At 40.8% G+C, this 16917-nt stretch overlaps 1 pseudogene and 6 gene segments (V, D, J or C); 3 read left to right on the top strand and 4 right to left on the bottom strand.

Annotated features, from left to right (window-relative positions):
* The window catches only part of LOC125905371 (Ig kappa-b4 chain C region-like), an 89047-nt gene that overhangs the window by 19817 nt on the left and 52313 nt on the right, over positions 1-16917 (top strand).
* LOC125905372 (Ig kappa-b4 chain C region-like) overlaps positions 1-16917 on the top strand; it is a 74634-nt gene that overhangs the window by 19090 nt on the left and 38627 nt on the right.
* Positions 520-1156, bottom strand: LOC125905364 (Ig kappa chain V region 4135-like; annotated as a pseudogene).
* On the bottom strand, positions 2183-2758 carry LOC125905365 (immunoglobulin kappa variable 3D-15-like). The segment is given in 2 exon segments: positions 2183-2490; positions 2707-2758. Coding segments are annotated over 2 exon segments (360 nt in total).
* Positions 5058-5609, bottom strand: LOC125905347 (Ig kappa chain V region 3381-like). The segment is given in 2 exon segments: positions 5058-5408; positions 5516-5609. Coding segments are annotated over 2 exon segments (423 nt in total).
* On the top strand, positions 7321-7661 carry LOC125905376 (Ig kappa-b4 chain C region-like). The segment is given in 1 exon segment: positions 7321-7661. A coding segment is annotated over 1 exon segment (255 nt).
* LOC125905359 (Ig kappa chain V region 3381-like) lies at positions 9133-10199 on the bottom strand. The segment is given in 2 exon segments: positions 9133-9998; positions 10106-10199. Coding segments are annotated over 2 exon segments (414 nt in total).

Raw genomic sequence — 16917 nt, 5'->3', positions numbered from 1 at the left:
AGGCTGAATCCCTTTTTGATTGACAGCGAAATGAGCGAATCAGCGATCTTGAAATATAAACCACCACCGGAGCGATTTTCAAGTTTCATTCCGCTGTTCCGAATTGATGTGGAGACTTTTGCAATCCTCTTAGTGACTTTTTCTTTGTTAACAACAACTAGCGACAATACTAGCATCTTTTTCTGGTGTTATTGGAGACTGTACTCGTGTTTGGAGACTCTGACTTCTGTCGCTCTGCAGTTACTGTCCCCAACGAGCAGCGGGTGCTGCTGTGAGCCCCTCCACCGTCCCAAAGCACTCACAGGTGGTCACACTAGCCTCGCGCAGCAGCCCCAGCTAGCGAGCGAGCTAGCAAGCTGCACATAATGGCAGACAATTTAAATATTGTCGACCGGATTTTGGCGAAGCCAAACAGCAGGGCAGATCAACACCTCAGATTGATTTGGTGCAAAGGGTGGGGAAAAGTAACAGTTCTTTTCACCCATCTGAAAATCCTTGAGGTGTGTTTTGCTGTGGTTCTATGGCATGAGTGTGGTTGAAAAACAGCTTCAATTAAATGCTCCTTTTATAAGTTACTGCCTCGCTACAATATGACAACTTTTATGATGTAAACTTAAAGTGAGCTTCCCCTGTTTGAAAGACCAGCAGCCGCCACTGTTTTGTACAATGCTTTTTCACTGTGTGAACACATCCTGACTGTTAACGGTGAATTCACTCTTACAGTAGTAAACTGCTGCATCTTCAGTCTGGACTCCACTGATGGTCAGAGTGAAGTCAGAGTTTGATCCACTGCCTGTAAAACGATCTGGAATCCCTGATACTCATCTGTTACCATAGTTAATGAGCAGTTTAGGAGTTTCTCCATCTCTCTGTTGGTACCAAAAGATGTCTTCGACATCATCTACTCTGTGACTGGTCCTACATGTGATGGTGATGGAGCCTCCCACAGCAGAGCTCACTGCTCCAGGCTGAGTCACTGTGACCTGACCTCTGGACTCTGAGGATACAGAGACACAAACATAAAGCAGCATCATGGTTTTGTCAGCTTCATTTCAGAGGGACAGATGTTGATAGAGGAGAGGAGTTTGATTCTCTGGACTTTACCTGTGAAGCAGCAGCAGAGGAGAGTCCAGATGAGGACGGAGATCAAAGTCATGTTTTGATGAGGAGGATTTCTGTGGCTTCTGTTGTCATGAAGGACAGCTGTCAGTCATCCAGTGTTCAACTCTCAGGACTATAAACTCTCCCAGAGCACTGGAGCATGGTGCTGCTGATGCAAAGTGGCTCTCTATGGAAATGCTCTGACTGACTCCAACAGGGACTTGATATTTTCCTGATCATAATGAGGCTGACAACATTTTTCATAAAATAAAGACATTTTTCTGCTTTAGAGTATGTCTTTACTTGCACATAAAGTTTATTCTAATTAACACCTACAAATATTTTACTAAGCAAGACAATACTGAAGACATTTCCTTTTTGTGGGAGGCAATTTTATTTAAAATAAAAAGATAAAAACAACTGTCTCTGTCAATATATGATGGCTTCATTTTACAGTGGAAAACTAAGTAGGCAGGATTAATGTGAGCAATAAGATTCAGTGGAGTTAATGTTAAAATGACCTTTGATGAGTCTACAGCAGCCTGAACATTCTTTTAGAGCATCAATGTCATCTTAAATGTTTTTGATTAACTTTAATATAGAAAATATTCACATTCAGGTGTTTTTGCAAAACCTGAGGCTGAGAGGAAAAACAAGATGACAAAAGTGGAGCCCTCATTGGTTACTGTTTATAAACTGGATGGAAACATTTTGCAAGAGACTTGAAAGAAAATGTCAGGATCCATTTTCCTAACCCTATAAAAGAGTCACAGTTGAGTACAAATTCAGTGATACAGTTCAACACTGTTTATGTTTTTCAGACACATCAAGAAAATAATCCCACAAAACCCTGAGCAAATAATTGGGAAAAAATGTGTTGATATTAGATCATCTATATTAACCTGCCTGTTGAAGAGCTGACATCAACCTCTGACCGTGTTTGAGTAAAACTTTGACAAAGAAGATTGTCAAAATGTAATGATGAAGCCTGTTTTAGTTTTTTAGTTTCTCTGCAGCTGTTGAGTCAGATCAGTCTGATCAGTTCCTCTTTAGCTGAAGGAGGTTTTTGTACGGCGTTGTATCACTGTGTGAACGGGAAGCTGTTATGCTGCTGACAGTAATAAACTCCTGCATCTTCAGTCTGAACTTCTCTGATGGTCAGAGTGAAGTCAGTCTGACGTGCCGTTGCACTAAAACGATCTGAAACTCCGGGCTGGCGTATTGTAGTATCATAAATTAAGAGTTTAGGAGCTTCTCCAGGTTTCTGAAGGTACCAGTCAATATCATCACCTATAAGTGTACTGCTTTTACATCTGATGGAGACAGTCTGTCCTGGAACAACAGACTGAGATCCAGGAGACTGAGTCAGGATGATTTCTCCTGATGAACCTGGAAAACATGAAAAAGAGCAAAAGGGTTATTGAGACAAATCCAGTTTGGAGAGAGATGATCAACATCCAGACAGAAGAGTATCATTTCTTTAACATGGAGAACAGATGGAAGAAGGTAAATGCTGCTTGTTTCAGTGTTTCTCCATCATAGCAGAACATCATTGAGGTGAACCTGGTTGCATCCTGAAGCAAAGTTTTCAGAAGAGAGTCTCACCCTGAACAAGGAGCCCCAGGGTGGCCAGCAGTAGAATCAGTGACATCATCATTGTGCTGTCAGCGTGTCAGTGGCTCTGAAAGGCCTGGACAGCCACTGATCAACACTGGTCTCTTAACAGCAGGGAGCAGAGGCAGGACACATATGCAAACACACAGAGTCAGTCAGCTGTAGCTGTCCTCAACATATCATGGTGTTCATATCTCAGTGGTGATAGCATTGATTATTTCTATGTTTCTCTACATTGTCACTGAAAAAAAAAATCGTTTGGCTTCCTCCAAGTAAATACAGTTGACTCTGTTTGTAAGAATTTGTTAATATTTATAGTGTGACATAAAAAGGTTTCACACCAGGACACTGATTTTGTTTTGCTCGACATCATGTTCATTCTCTTAGCGGAGGGATTAACATTAATTTAAACACTTTTGAGAAAATGGAAAGCTCCAGTGTCTTCAATTAATACTTGTCGTAAATTTGAAAAGCAGAGGAAAGTACATGGAAGAGCTGCTTCAATTACTGTCCACATTATTAACTAGAGGAAGGAAGCTGCAGGTTTTTCATGTATAATTGAATATCATCTGTGTAGAAGATGATTTTACTATGGTGTTACTTGAAGAGATTGTTTGAGATTTTTATGTTTTATATATTTTTAAAGTTTAATTGTTAAAGTGTTCAGATGTTTCTATTTTATCATCTGTTCAATCTGCCCTCAGAACTTTCGAACAGACATTGACTCTTGAGCAGCATTTGAAGTGTTTGATACACCTCTGTATTTTTCAGTCAGATACAAAATAAAATGTTGTGCAGGTGTGCCTCAAGCTAAGATGAAGATTTCACTGCACTTACTTATTTGTCCATTTACTCTGTTGTAACTGTGTTTTGCCATGTCTTTCACATCCATGCATCACTAACCAGTGGTCCAGTGGGCTGTCATATGGCCTTTGACCAGGTCCTTAAAAAGATCTCATATCACTGTCTTCATTTTTGTTGCTCGCTTCCTCCTACAGAAAAAATCCAGTTCAAGAAACTTGTGATCACTTTTAGAGGTCTACACAGTCAGACACCCTCCTACAGTATAATAATGATGTTATACAGGCCTAAACATGAGGAGGTCAGAAACGTCTCATGATCAGGGCTTGTTGGTTTTCAAAGTATCGTTATACTGTGTGATGTCTTGTGAAAACTCACATACAATGGTTTGTATCATATCTAACAACTTAGTGCTTAAAGTTAAGTTGTGAGCAGTTTAGGAGTTTGTTGACAATGTGCCTTAAAATATGTCAAAGTTCATGTAAGAGCCAAATATGTCATTCCACTCAGCAGACATGAATTGTATTTACTATGGATGTACACTGGTAGCGCTGTACTGGCACTTGGAGCACCAGTGTATAAAGGTAGGAACAACATTGTTTCTGTCAGGTGTTTCAGCCCGGAAGAGCAAAAGGCTTTTGACCACTGTGGCGAGGTATAATGTACAACGTGCTGTGTGTTCAGTTTGAATAAAGGATAAAGAAATGGACATTTACTGAATCTGTGTTTTGTTGGAATGAATAAATACGATGGTTGTTCTGCAACTGGAACCTGCAGTTTATTGTCTAAACTCGACACAGCCAAGAAAGTTGTGGCATCAACCGTGCAAAGCACGTCAGCCAGGTGAAGCTGGGTGAAACATCCATTTAGCTCCTACAGTTCACTTGGTTTCACATGATACTGGACACTGGTTTCCTGGAGGACCTGTTTAAAAATAAGTATATTTGTAGTGCTATGTATATTGGTTTCATTCATTCATTCATTCATTCATCTTCTAACTGCTTCATCCTCTTGAGGGTCGCGGGGGGGCTGGAGCCTATCCCAGCTGACATTGGGCGAGAGGCAGGGTACACCCTGGACAGGTCGCCAGACTATCACAGGGCTGACACATAGAGACAAACAACCATTCATGCTCACATTCACACCTACAATTAACCTAGTCCCCAATCCGCATGTCTTTGGACTGTGGGAGGAAGCCGGAGTGCCCGGAGAGAACCCACGCTGACACGGGGAGAACATGCAAACTCCACACAGAAGGGCTCCCACGCCCGGGATTGAGCCAGCAACCCTCTTGCTGTGAGGCGAGAGTGCTAACCACCACACCACCGTGCCGCCCCTATATTGGTTTCATTTGCTTGAAAAAGAAAAGTGTCCTGTGGAAAGATTTAGGAAAGTTACGGTTTTAAATCTAAATGTGTGTGTGTGTGTGTGTGTGTGTGTGTGTGTGTGTGTGTGTTTGTCATCAGTGAAGTGTATCAGTCTCTGCAGTAGCTTCCAGCTGCAGCAATCAGTTCAGTTTCTGTTCAGTCTGAGTGAGGGAGGTTTTTGTACGACGCTTTTTCACTGTGTGAACACAGCTTGACTGTTGATGTAATGATAACTCTGACAGTAGTAAACTGCTGCATCTTCAGTCTGGACTCCACTGATGGTCAGAGTGAAGTCAGAGTTTGATCCACTGCCTGTAAAACGACCTGGAATCCCAGATGCTCGAGTGCTGGCATCGTAAATGAGCAGTTTAGGAGTTTCTCCATCTCTCTGTTGGTACCAGGCTAAGTAGTGATAAATGCCTCCAAAATAAACCTTTGGATTGGTCTGACATGTGATGGTGACGGAGCCTCCCACAGCAGAGCTCACTGCTCCAGGCTGAGTCACTGTGACCTGACCTCTGGACTCTGAGGATGCAGAGACACAAACATAAAGCAGCATCATGGTTTTGTCAGCTTCATTTCAGAGGGACAGATGTTGATAGAGGAGAGGAGTTTGATTCTCTGGACTTTACCTGTGAAGCAGCAGCAGAGGAGAGTCCAGATGAGGACGGAGATCAAAGTCATGTTTTTGATGAGGAGGATTTCTGTGGCTTCTGTTGTCATGAAGGACAGCTGTCAGTCATCCAGTGTTCAACTCTCAGGACTATAAACTCTCCCAGAGCACTGGAGCATGGTGCTGCTGATGCAAAGTGGCTCTCTATGGAAATGCTCTGACTGACTCCAACAGGGACTTGGATTACTCTGATGATGCTGATTATCAGTGGATCAATCACTTTATCAAAGTATTGATTGGGAATGTGTCAGTGATCATTTGTATGTGTCTGTAGTTTGAGTTTGATGAGCAAATTTGTTTCAGAAAATTTCATGAATTTCCTCTACCATACAAATCAACTTCACAGTGAAACAATTTTACTCTTCAACAAGATTACTACTTTTCAGTTATCATAATCTACAACAAACAAAAGTTCATAATAATCATTTATGTTTGTCAGAGTTTACGGGAGAGTTTTTCTGTAGAAATGTTCATATGTCTTAGCAGTCTGTCAGATAGAAATATTCTTAAACTTTCAGTCCAACTACTGGGTCAAAGAATCTCATAGGTTTTATTGATCTTTCTCAAAAATTAACAATCTTCACACAATGCATGTCTTGAAAGAATATCTTCAAAGATGGCTGTTGTTTGAACGACATGCTCGATGAGTAGGACTGATTTGATGAGTTTTAATATGTAATTCAGATGTTACAACGTTCACTTTGAATGAACAAAGTGAGCACACAACCAAGTCTTTTCCTTTCTTTTTTAGACAAGTTATTTTTAAGACACCTCACACTGATGTCAACCATTTTTTATCAGACAGAGGCAGATTAAACATGAATACATCAGAGGAAAAAAAATGCCACATTGAACTTTTTGGGCTCTAGTTTCGCAGACCGGGCGCTGCGGAGGTGCAGCGCACCTGCGCTTCACCAACTGGGTGTGGCCAGGCGGATTTTGTAAGTTTGGCACACCGTGCGCCTGGCGCAACTACTCCTCTTTCCCACCTCCGTCCCTCCTACCGGCGCAAGTCGGAAAGAGGGAGGAGAGAAGGCGTGGATTGGGTTTTACACACATCACACCAATCAAATGAGCCCCTCTCCTCGCCCTTAAATGCGCCGCGCGAAGGCGTAATGAGAGTTTACTCAATTCGCCATGGCCATGGCTGATTGCAGATAGTTGCATTGAATAGTGGTTTTGTGGCTATTTATTGCATTGTTAATGTGCCTGATATTCTGGAAACCTGCCTGTGACGTTTTGGTGACGTGTGCGCACTGTCCGCTGGTCAGCCAAACTTCGGCTTACACCGGCTGCGCTCCGCCTACACTGACAGTAGACCTTGTTTCAGCTGGCGAGCTTTTAGCGCACCTTCGGCGAAGCCTTTTGGCACGAAACTGTCACTGCGCCAAGCTGGATCTGTCGACACCTCCCCCTGCTGCGCCGCCACACCCATCTCAGCGCACCTCGGGCTGCCAAACTACCAAACCGAGCGCGTCTTGGGTTGCGCTGCTCGAAACTAGCTCTGCCCGGGGTTCGCCACCCTGCGCCACCCTGCACTGCGCCGGGAAACTAGAGCCCTTAATCTTTAGTACTGAAACCTGTCTGTTGTGACGGATCAGCAGTGATGCCTGTCCGTTGCCATGGTTACTGAGTTCAAACAGGGAAGTGAAACTTTGAAGACCAGTTTCATACAATCTGAAAAGGACCAATAAAACCACTTGCATCCTCTGTTGCAACCAACAGGATGGAGTTTAGATTAGCTCACATGAATTTTATGAATCTGTCTCTCTATAGTGGGTCGAGCTATCCCCACCCTGACGGTGCTGACCCCCTCCAGTGAGGAGCTGCAGCAGGGGAAGGCCACGCTCATGTGTCTGGCCAACAAGGGCTTCCCCTCAGACTGGAGTCTGGCCTGGAAGGTGGACGGCAGCAGCAGCAGCAGCTGGGAGGAGAGCAGGAGCCCTGGGGTGCTGGAGAAGGACGGCCTCTACAGCTGGAGCAGCACCCTGAGGCTCCCTGCAGACCAGTGGAGGAAGGTGGGCTCTGTGACCTGTGAGGCCACCCAGGGCTCCCAGACTCCACTCTCAGAGACACTGAGGAGAGACCAGTGTTCCCAGTCCTGACCTGACTCACTGGGACTCTGCTGCTGGTTTTACTCTGCTACTGCTCTCAGTCTGCTCTCTGTCTCTCTCATGACGTTTCAGTGTGAACATGTTCTTGCTTGTGTTGATGGTTTCAATATCTCAAAGCAATAAAGATTTGATCAAATGTATCATATGAGTGCCATCATGTGACTTCATTTCTTGGACATATGTTATATATTAGGAGCATTACTCAAACTAATGCACAAAAGCCACAACAGTAATGAGTCTTTCTTTTCCAGACTAATTTTAATGGGTTTCAGACTGTGGATATTCTTCTACTGCAGTTCCAATAATAGATCAATCAGTTTCTTTAATTAACAATACACATGGTTAGACCATCTTAACAGTAAAACCCAGAGCTCTCTGTTATTACTGATGTCTGTCCTTGAATACATTTCCCCTGTTTGTGTGTTGTTAAATTCTACCTAGAAATTATTGTGCAGATTTTAATTCAAAAGTCTTAACTGTCAGAGGGTTTTTGGGATTAGAAATAAAAAGCAGTGTATCATCTGCATAAAGTCACATAACATGAATTTTTTTTGAATATTTTTAGATTTTCCATTATATCATATTGAAATGAGACACAGTAACTTCAATAGAGGACATGATGTGAAAGAGATGAGAGGACAGTCTCTGTCTCTTGCTGTCTGACAGCAGATTCAATACTTATGTAACACACATATTTGTGTAGATATAGTTACATCAAGTCTGTCACTTATATCTCTTGTATTTTTATGATTCCAGATGATATAAAGCTATTTTTCCATAATATACGTGTACATTTACATGGGTAGCAGTAGCTCAGTCTGTGGGGACTTGGCTTGGGAACTGGAGGATCGCATTGGAGTGGGGACTGGAAGCTGAAGAGGTGTCATTAAGCAAGGCCCCAATCCATAACTTTCTCGGGGCGCCTGTCCACCGGCAGCCCCCTCACTGTCACATCTCTCTATTAATGCATGTGTATGGGTCCTGTTTGTGCATATGTCTGTATTTCCGGCCTCTGTGTATGTGTGTGTGTGTGTGTGTAATCTGTAAAAGAACAACTGAGTGAAAAAATTGAATTCCCCAGTGAGGGACTATTGGACAGATGTGTAGGTAATGTTTGGGTGACTTTTATTATAAATGTTTTTGATGCTGATCTGTGTCTTTGTGTTTCCTTTTAATAGCATAAAGCTCAAACTGCTGTGATACAGTGTGAAGCTGAGGTCAAAGGTCATTACCAAGTCTTTTCTCATGAACCGTCCAAGCTTGGCTCCTCTTGATTTATTGGAAAATCAGATGAGATTATAATGGGTTATGAATGATGGTGGGAAGCTGTGATCGAGAAATTACTTTGATTTCCACCAAGATCATTTTTTGTTGTTTCACTTGTTTTGACAAATGTTTCATTTGATGTTAAAGTAACAACAGTTAAGGTGTTGTGCCAAATTTCTTTTCATTTTCTTATTTATTTATTTATTTATTTATTTATTTTATTTATAGATTTTTTTCTTTGTTTGTTTGCTCCCTTCTGTTTACTCATTTCTATTATTATTATTATTCCATTTGCCTGTCTGACAATTATAATATTTATGATTATTATTATTATTATCAATATTATTATATATATTATATACATATATATATATATATATATATATATATATAATACCGTTTTTCTTACTCTCAAATCACACACACACACACACACACACACACACACACACACACACACACACAAAACCACAAATGTTGTTGTTGTTGTTGTTTGTTGTTCACACTTGGTTTGTGTGTCCTGTAATGTCACTGTAATGTCATATTGCACAATAAAATTAATTAAAAAAAAAAAAAAAGTAACAGTTAAATGTTCAATCTAACTGATGACAGTGTGTGTGTGTGTTTGTGTGTGTGTGTCCTCAGTGAAGTGTATCAGTCTCTGCAGTAGCTTCCAGCTGCAGGAGTCAGTTCAGTTTCTGTTCAGTCTGACTGAGGGAGGTTTTTGTACAACGCTTTTTCACTGTGTGAACACGTACTGACTGTTGATGTAGTGTCCACTCTTACAGTAGTAAACTGCTGCATCTTCAGTCTGGACTCCACTGATGGTCAGAGTGAAGTCAGAGTTTGATCCACTGCCTGTAAAACGACCTGCAATCCCTGATTGTCGAGTGCTGGCATAGTATATGAGCAGTTTAGGAGTTTCTCCATCTCTCTGTTGGTACCAGGTTAAGTAGTTAGAGCTATAAACATTCAGACTGATCCTACATGTGATGGTGACGGAGCCTCCCACAGCAGAGCTCACTGCTCCAGGCTGAGTCACTGTGACCTGACCTCTGGACTCTGAGGATGCAGAGACACAAACATAAAGCAGCATCATGGTTTTGTCAGCTTCATTTCAGAGGGACAGATGTTGATAGAGGAGAGGAGTTTGATTCTCTGGACTTTACCTGTGAAGCAGCAGCAGAGGAGAGTCCAGATGAGGACGGAGATCAAAGTCATGTTTTTGATGAGGAGGATTTCTGTGGCTTCTGTTGTCATGAAGGACAGCTGTCAGTCATCCAGTGTTCAACTCTCAGGACTATAAACTCTCCCAGAGCACTGGAGCATGGTGCTGCTGATGCAAAGTGGCTCTCTATGGAAATGCTCTGACTGACTCCAACAGGGACTTGGATTACTCTGATGATGCTGATTATCAATGGATCAATCACTTTATCAGAGTGTAGTTAGAAATATCTCCAATTTGATATATGTTTTACAACTTCATAACTTTTGTTTGAAAATGTTTGATTTAGGCACCTAAGGGCCAGCTGGAACATTTCAAAAAGTCTTTTATTCCCTGTTCCATGCAGGCATTGAACATAGAACAGCTGCATCAGGGAACATTTATTTAATAAGAACTGCTTTCTTGCATTATTTATAGAACTTATTTTCTGCTACCTCATTTATTTGCACGACTGTATATTGTATGCTGTACACTCTATGTTTTTAAAGGTGTGCTGTGTGCATTGTATCTACTTTTGGTGCACTAGAAGCCAAATACAAATTCTATGCAGGTTGCCAATGACATCATTCTAATCTTATCAAGTCTAAAATCTTTTGTATTATTTTAATTAACCGCTGTAGAAAATTAACAAAAATTGTATTTGAAATTAAAAAACATATCAAAAACATGCAATCTGGAATTCTGTGTCTCTGTGTTATTGTCAGTTTTCATGTTTTTGGCAAGATCTTACAAACAGAGACTGATTTTAGTGAGTTTGTTTGTGTCAAAGTCAGAGAGCCGTGTCTCTCTACAGTGAGAGGTTTTTGTACGGCGGCTCAATGAGTTTGTATCACTGTGGTGGACTTTTGGTGGAGGAACCAGACTGGATGTTGGGCGTAAGTTTCTTCACAAATACTAGATACCATATTGTTATGTTTTAAATTCTGCTTTGTAATATTTGCAGTAGATTAAAAAAGACTCTTGTTTTGTTTAGTTTATTATTCATGTTTTTATTTCTCCTCCTTAACGATGGAGAGTAACTCACAGTGGCTTCACAAAATTCCATCACACTGGGATTTTAAAAGAGCTTGAAATATAAAGATGATAAAACTGCAAACCTGTTTTTCAAATGTTTTCTGAGATTATATGTAAATTTTCCTCCTAAATAATACCTGTTTTTAGAACAAATTCAGAATCAGTTGTTAAATATTGTTGAACAGAGTGAAGATAAAAGTAGGTATTAGAAAATGTGCAAGATCACTTCATTTTGTCATCTAGTGTTTTAGATTTTGAAAACCTTTTGAACACTTTTTTTTTTTAATGATGACTGAAATCCACATGAAGAACATTTGATTGTAATCTGTTTAATTTCTATTTTTGGTTCTGTCTCCACTAAATATGCCATTAATACGTAATGGTTAGTCAAGGTTTTGGATAAGAAAGAATTTTTCCAAATTCTGATATTTTCTGTCCAGTGTAGTTTGATATATTTGAGGTCATTCTGTATGATGATTCTCTCTGTGTGATTTGCATGAGAGGCTTCTTAAAGGGAAGTGAAACAATGTGTGAGTGAGTGACTGATGGAGCAGAAAAACCATCTGACAGAAACTCCTTAAAGGAGAAAATATCTGTGTGGTCCCTGTCCTCTAAGCTGACTGGTGTCTCCTAGGTGATGTCCGTCCCACCCTGACTGTGCTGACCCCCTCCAGTGAGGAGCTGCAGCAGGGGAAGGCCACGCTCATGTGTCTGGCCAACAAGGGCTTCCCCTCAGACTGGAGTCTGGCCTGGAAGGTGGACGGCAGCAGCAGCAGCAGCTGGGAAGAGAGCAGAAGCCCTGGGGTGCTGGAGAAGGACGGCCTCTACAGCTGGAGCAGCACCCTGAGGCTCCCTGCAGACCAGTGGAGGAAGGTGGGCTCTGTGACCTGTGAGGCCACCCAGGGCTCCCAGACTCCACTCGTAGAAACACTGAGGAGAGACCAGTGTTCCCAGTCCTGACCTGACTCACTGGGACTCTGCTGCTGGTTTTACTCTGCTACTGCTCTTAGTCTGCTCTCTGTCTCTCTCACGATGTTTCAGTGTGAACATGTTCTTGCTTGTGTTGATGGTTTCAATATCTCAAAGCAATAAAGATTTGATCAAATGTATCATATGAGTGCCGTCATGTGACTTCATTTCTTGGACATATGTCATATATTAGGAGCATTACTCAAACTAATGCACAAAAGCCACAACAGTAGTGAGTCTTTTTTTTCAGACTAATTTTTCAGACTGTGGATATTCTTCTACTGCAGTTCCCATTATAGATCAATCAATTTATTTTGGTAACAATGCACATGGTAAGACATTTCTAATAGTACAACACAAAGCTCTCTGTTATTACTGATGTCTGTCCTGGAAGAAATTTCTCCAGTTAAGTTTGTGTGTTAATTCTGCCTAGAAATTATTGTGCAGATTTTAATTCAAAGCTCTTAATAATAAGAGGAACAGTGTATCATCTGCATAAAGTCACATAACATGAATCTAATTTGAGATTTTCCACCAAATCATATTTAAATGAGACAGAGTAAGGCCCAATCCCAATTCCTATCTTAAAGGGAAATTTCGGTTTATGTCAACCTGTCTTCTATCGTCCTAAATTTGTTTCAAGTGACTAGTGACATAGAAATAATAGTTAGCATGTTAGCCGTTAGCCTAGATACAGCCATAGCGTCAGACCTGTTAAAACGTAATTGAACGGGCATCCTTTCAGGTGCAAAGTTAGTCCACTAAACAAGCTTTTTCTCCACAAAGACCGCCTCATATCGTTAGGATAAATGTCAGAGAACCTGTCTTACCTTAGTGGTGTGGTGCCATGTTTGTTGTTTACCATTTAGCTAAGGCTGCAACCGGTCCCATTCCTTGCAACAGAGGTATTCCTCTTCTGTGGGCATTGGGGTACAGCATTCACAGGTAACGTTACACCACCAATCTCCAGAGCTAAATCCTTCCAGCAGCCATTCCTCCTCTGTCGTCCTCTAACATTACCTGTTGTGCCTCTCTCTCTCTCCTCCTCCATTCTTCAATTTCACGAAGCTCTTCGTCAGTGTATTCTGGATAAAATAAATAAGGGCGGCCATAAAACTCGCCTCTCGATGTGGAAAGCCTATATACTAACATTCCACATTTAGGTGGTCTTCAGAGTTGTTGTCTTACCTTACAGTGTGTTTTCCATTTACCTCTGCTTCCCAAAGCGCGGCCACGCAAGAACAAGCAGCGATCTCATACCGTGCCTGAAATCTCACGAGAACAAGCCGCAGCAGCTGCAAGGCTGAACCGGACAGTAGCCTGAAAGGTTCATTCATTTATTTCATTAAAGATTTATAGAATAATGGCTGAGTTTGGAAGGCTTTAGCTCTGGAGATTGGTGGTGTAATGCCCACAGAAGAGGAATACCTCTGTTGCAAGGAATGGGACCGGTTGCAGCCTGAGCTAAATGGTAAACAACAAACATGGCACCACACCGGTAAGGTAAGACAACATGTTTGGATGTTGTTTTCTATATGTTCTCTGACATTTATCCTAAAGATATGAGGCGGTCTTTGTGAAGAAAAAGCTTGTTTAGTGGACTAACTTTGCACTTGAAGGTTGCCCGTTCACTTACATTTTAACAGGTCTGACGCTACAGCTGTATCTAGGCTAACGGCTAACGTGTTAACTATTATTTCTGTCACTAGTGACTTAAAACAAATTTAGGACTATAGGAGACGGGTTGAAATAAACCGAAATTTCCCTTTAACCCTCAATCTTAATTCTCAAGCTCAACTCTCAATCTCACTAGACCTCAACACCAAGTGTTAAGGGCTATCTTGTGACTTTAAAATGGGACACCCCTCAAAGGCAAACATGTCTTAAGACTGTCGGGGGCAGCAATATGCCAAAACTCCGTCCAGTCTGTCAATTCAAAGAAGAAGAAATATATGTCATCAGTAGTCGTCGATAAAAAGATGTGATGAGTTTTTTTTTTTCCCAACACTTTATTTCACTTCTTGTACAAAACAAGCAGTGACAGACATGAACAGAACAAATATGCCAGGGTTAAGAGAAAAGAAAAAGAAATAAAATAAACAAATAAATAAATAAAAAAGTTCAGCAGCTCAAACAATTAAATTGTTTACATATTTCCAGAGTCTTTATAGCTTTGGAGTTTGTGGAGTGCTGAATGGTTTCTAAGTATTGCTGCATTTCACTCATAAAAATTTTGAACAAGGGTTTTCTGTTACAAAATTTACTCTTATGAATATGGAATGTCGCTAAGATAATAGATAGATTAATGATATAGAATTGTTTTTGTTTTGAAATGCTGACATCATAAAATCCAAACAGCACATCTTTGTACAGTAGTGTGTGGTGGCAAAACTACTATTTAATGAACAGTTTAAAGAAAGTCTTCACACGTCGGCTGTCTTTCTTGAGTTTTAATAAGCATTCATGAATGGAGACACTCACACATACAACCGCATAAACAGTCAGTCAGTGAATGCCTAGCAAGTCCTCTCGCCCTGTTATCTTTATAGTTCCCATAACACATGCACATCAACAGTCAAAATATGTGGCGCCTTGACATTCCTAAAACACAACATCTCTTGAGACTAACAAGGACACTTGTTGTCCTCCCTGGCTCATAATCTTGGAGTCTGAGCCTCCCTGACTCGTGACCTTGGTGTCTCTCGCTGCTGTCACAGTAGGGGTTAAATGAGCACCACACATCATTAGGCTAGAAGTTCAGTTTCAACAAAACAGGTAACCTTCAGTGTTGGGCAAGCTACTTGGAAAGTGTAGTGAGCTAAGCCACTAGTTACTCTAATATTAAATGAAGCTTCACTACATCAAAGCTATTACCCTCAGAAATGTAGCAAGCTAAGCTACAGCAAAATGAAAGTAACTGGTGCAACTACATCCAAGCTTTTTACTAAATTGAACCAACTTCGTGCCAAGTCAGTGTTATCTTACTGATCAATGAAACTGTCAGTCAAACAGAGGTAGGTAAGAAAGCAGGTAAAAAAGTTAAGTTCAATTGTTTATTGAACAGTGAGCTGCACTAACTCCCAACACGACTCAAACCACAACAGCAAGAATGAAGACCTGCTTCAAACAGTCACAACATGGTCAAAAACGTACATACATGCATGTATGTATGTGTATGTACACTGCAAAAACTCAAAATCTTACCAAGAATATTTATTTCTAGTCAAAACAAATCTCATTACAATTGAAATAAGACTCATCACCTAAAAAGTAACTTGTTTTTAGACAATTTTTAGTTTTTTTTTCTTATTGCAAGCAAAAAAAACCAACTTGCTCCATGGGCAGATTTTCATACTTATTTCAAGTGAAAATTTGCTTGAAACAAGTATTTTTAAGTGTAAAGAGATTTGTTTTGACTTGAAATGAGGCTAGTAAACACATTTTAGTAAACACATTTTATAGTGAGCAGCATACACATGTCCCCTACAAATCCCAACCATGTTTACAAAGTTTGAATGAAGGAGAGGGACGCAAAGGAAATGGAGGCTGTGCATTGATCCTTTTGCCTCTGTCTGCAGGAACGAATAAAAATCCCATTCATGATGGGGTCAAATGGATTATGTGCATAATTAACCACAAAACAAGCAAATACTTCATCTTAATGACATATAACACTTATTATGCTTCAGCTGAATGCTCTAAGCAAATGACCATGTTGAATTGAAATTAGTTTATCACGTTAAATGTCCGAAATTGTATGAAATTGCTCCAATGCGTTAAACTAAACTTTGTGCATAATCACACAGCCTGATATGCCCTGGCAAACACGGTGGGACTGCTGTACAGACCGTTGGTCTTTCTTACCCTAACCCTGGTTATTTTCTGAAAGCACAGAGCAAAGAAATGTCTTTTTTTTCTGTCAGCAGGAGCGGGATTTCAACACCACGGATGGCGCGTACAAAGACTTGACAAGTGTCTCCTATAAATGTGTTTGCTGCTAGAGAAATTCTACATAATAAATGAAGACAGTGACATATTTTCAATAAAAAACAATGAGTTGAACATTCATTTCAAGCTTTTGTAGTACAAGGAGTTTCAGAATTGTGCGAGTGCGGCCGGAGAGCGGGCGGCAGTGTTTGATGCAGGAAACTCGATATGGACTTGAAAATCAGTTTCGGAGTGGGGATGGTTTGGAACAGCGGGGTTTCGGAATGGGGGGCTGTCCCCCGTCAGGTTCATGCGGAAGTGACTCTGTGTGGTGGCGGTGACAGTTTTATTTCAGTCCATAACAGAAATCCCGACCTCGTTTGAGCTTCAGAAATGATTTTGGAAATGTAGCTTGTGTGGACGCTACTGCGCTAAGTGATCAATAAAAAAGCTTAACTACTGAGAAGTTACTTGATTCAGAAAACAGCGACGCTACCACCAAGCTACAGAGAAATGTAGTTAAACTACAAACGTCCACTACTGTAGTGACGCTACTGCCTAACACTGTTAACCTTATACAACATATTATAGGTTAAATATGTTTAAATACCCGAATTTTGCAGCCTCCTGCCTATGACCAAATCACAGCCGTGACGATATACGAGTATAACATAACGAGCTCGAGTGTGATATTGCTTTTATACAACAGTTCAACGGTTAAATAAGCAAGGCTGATTAAGAAATGTTGAAAAATGAGGACAAAATAGATAATTTAGGCATTTTATTTGTCTTCTGCCCACAAAAATAGTTCCCTCAGGACTCTGCTGTCACCATTGTTATGTAACG

This window comes from Epinephelus fuscoguttatus, linkage group LG17 (genome assembly GCF_011397635.1).
Source record: "Epinephelus fuscoguttatus linkage group LG17, E.fuscoguttatus.final_Chr_v1".
Lineage (NCBI taxonomy): Eukaryota > Metazoa > Chordata > Actinopteri > Perciformes > Serranidae > Epinephelus > Epinephelus fuscoguttatus.
The sequence above is the reverse complement of the archived record's forward strand: the minus strand, read 5'-3'. Positions and strand labels throughout refer to the sequence as shown.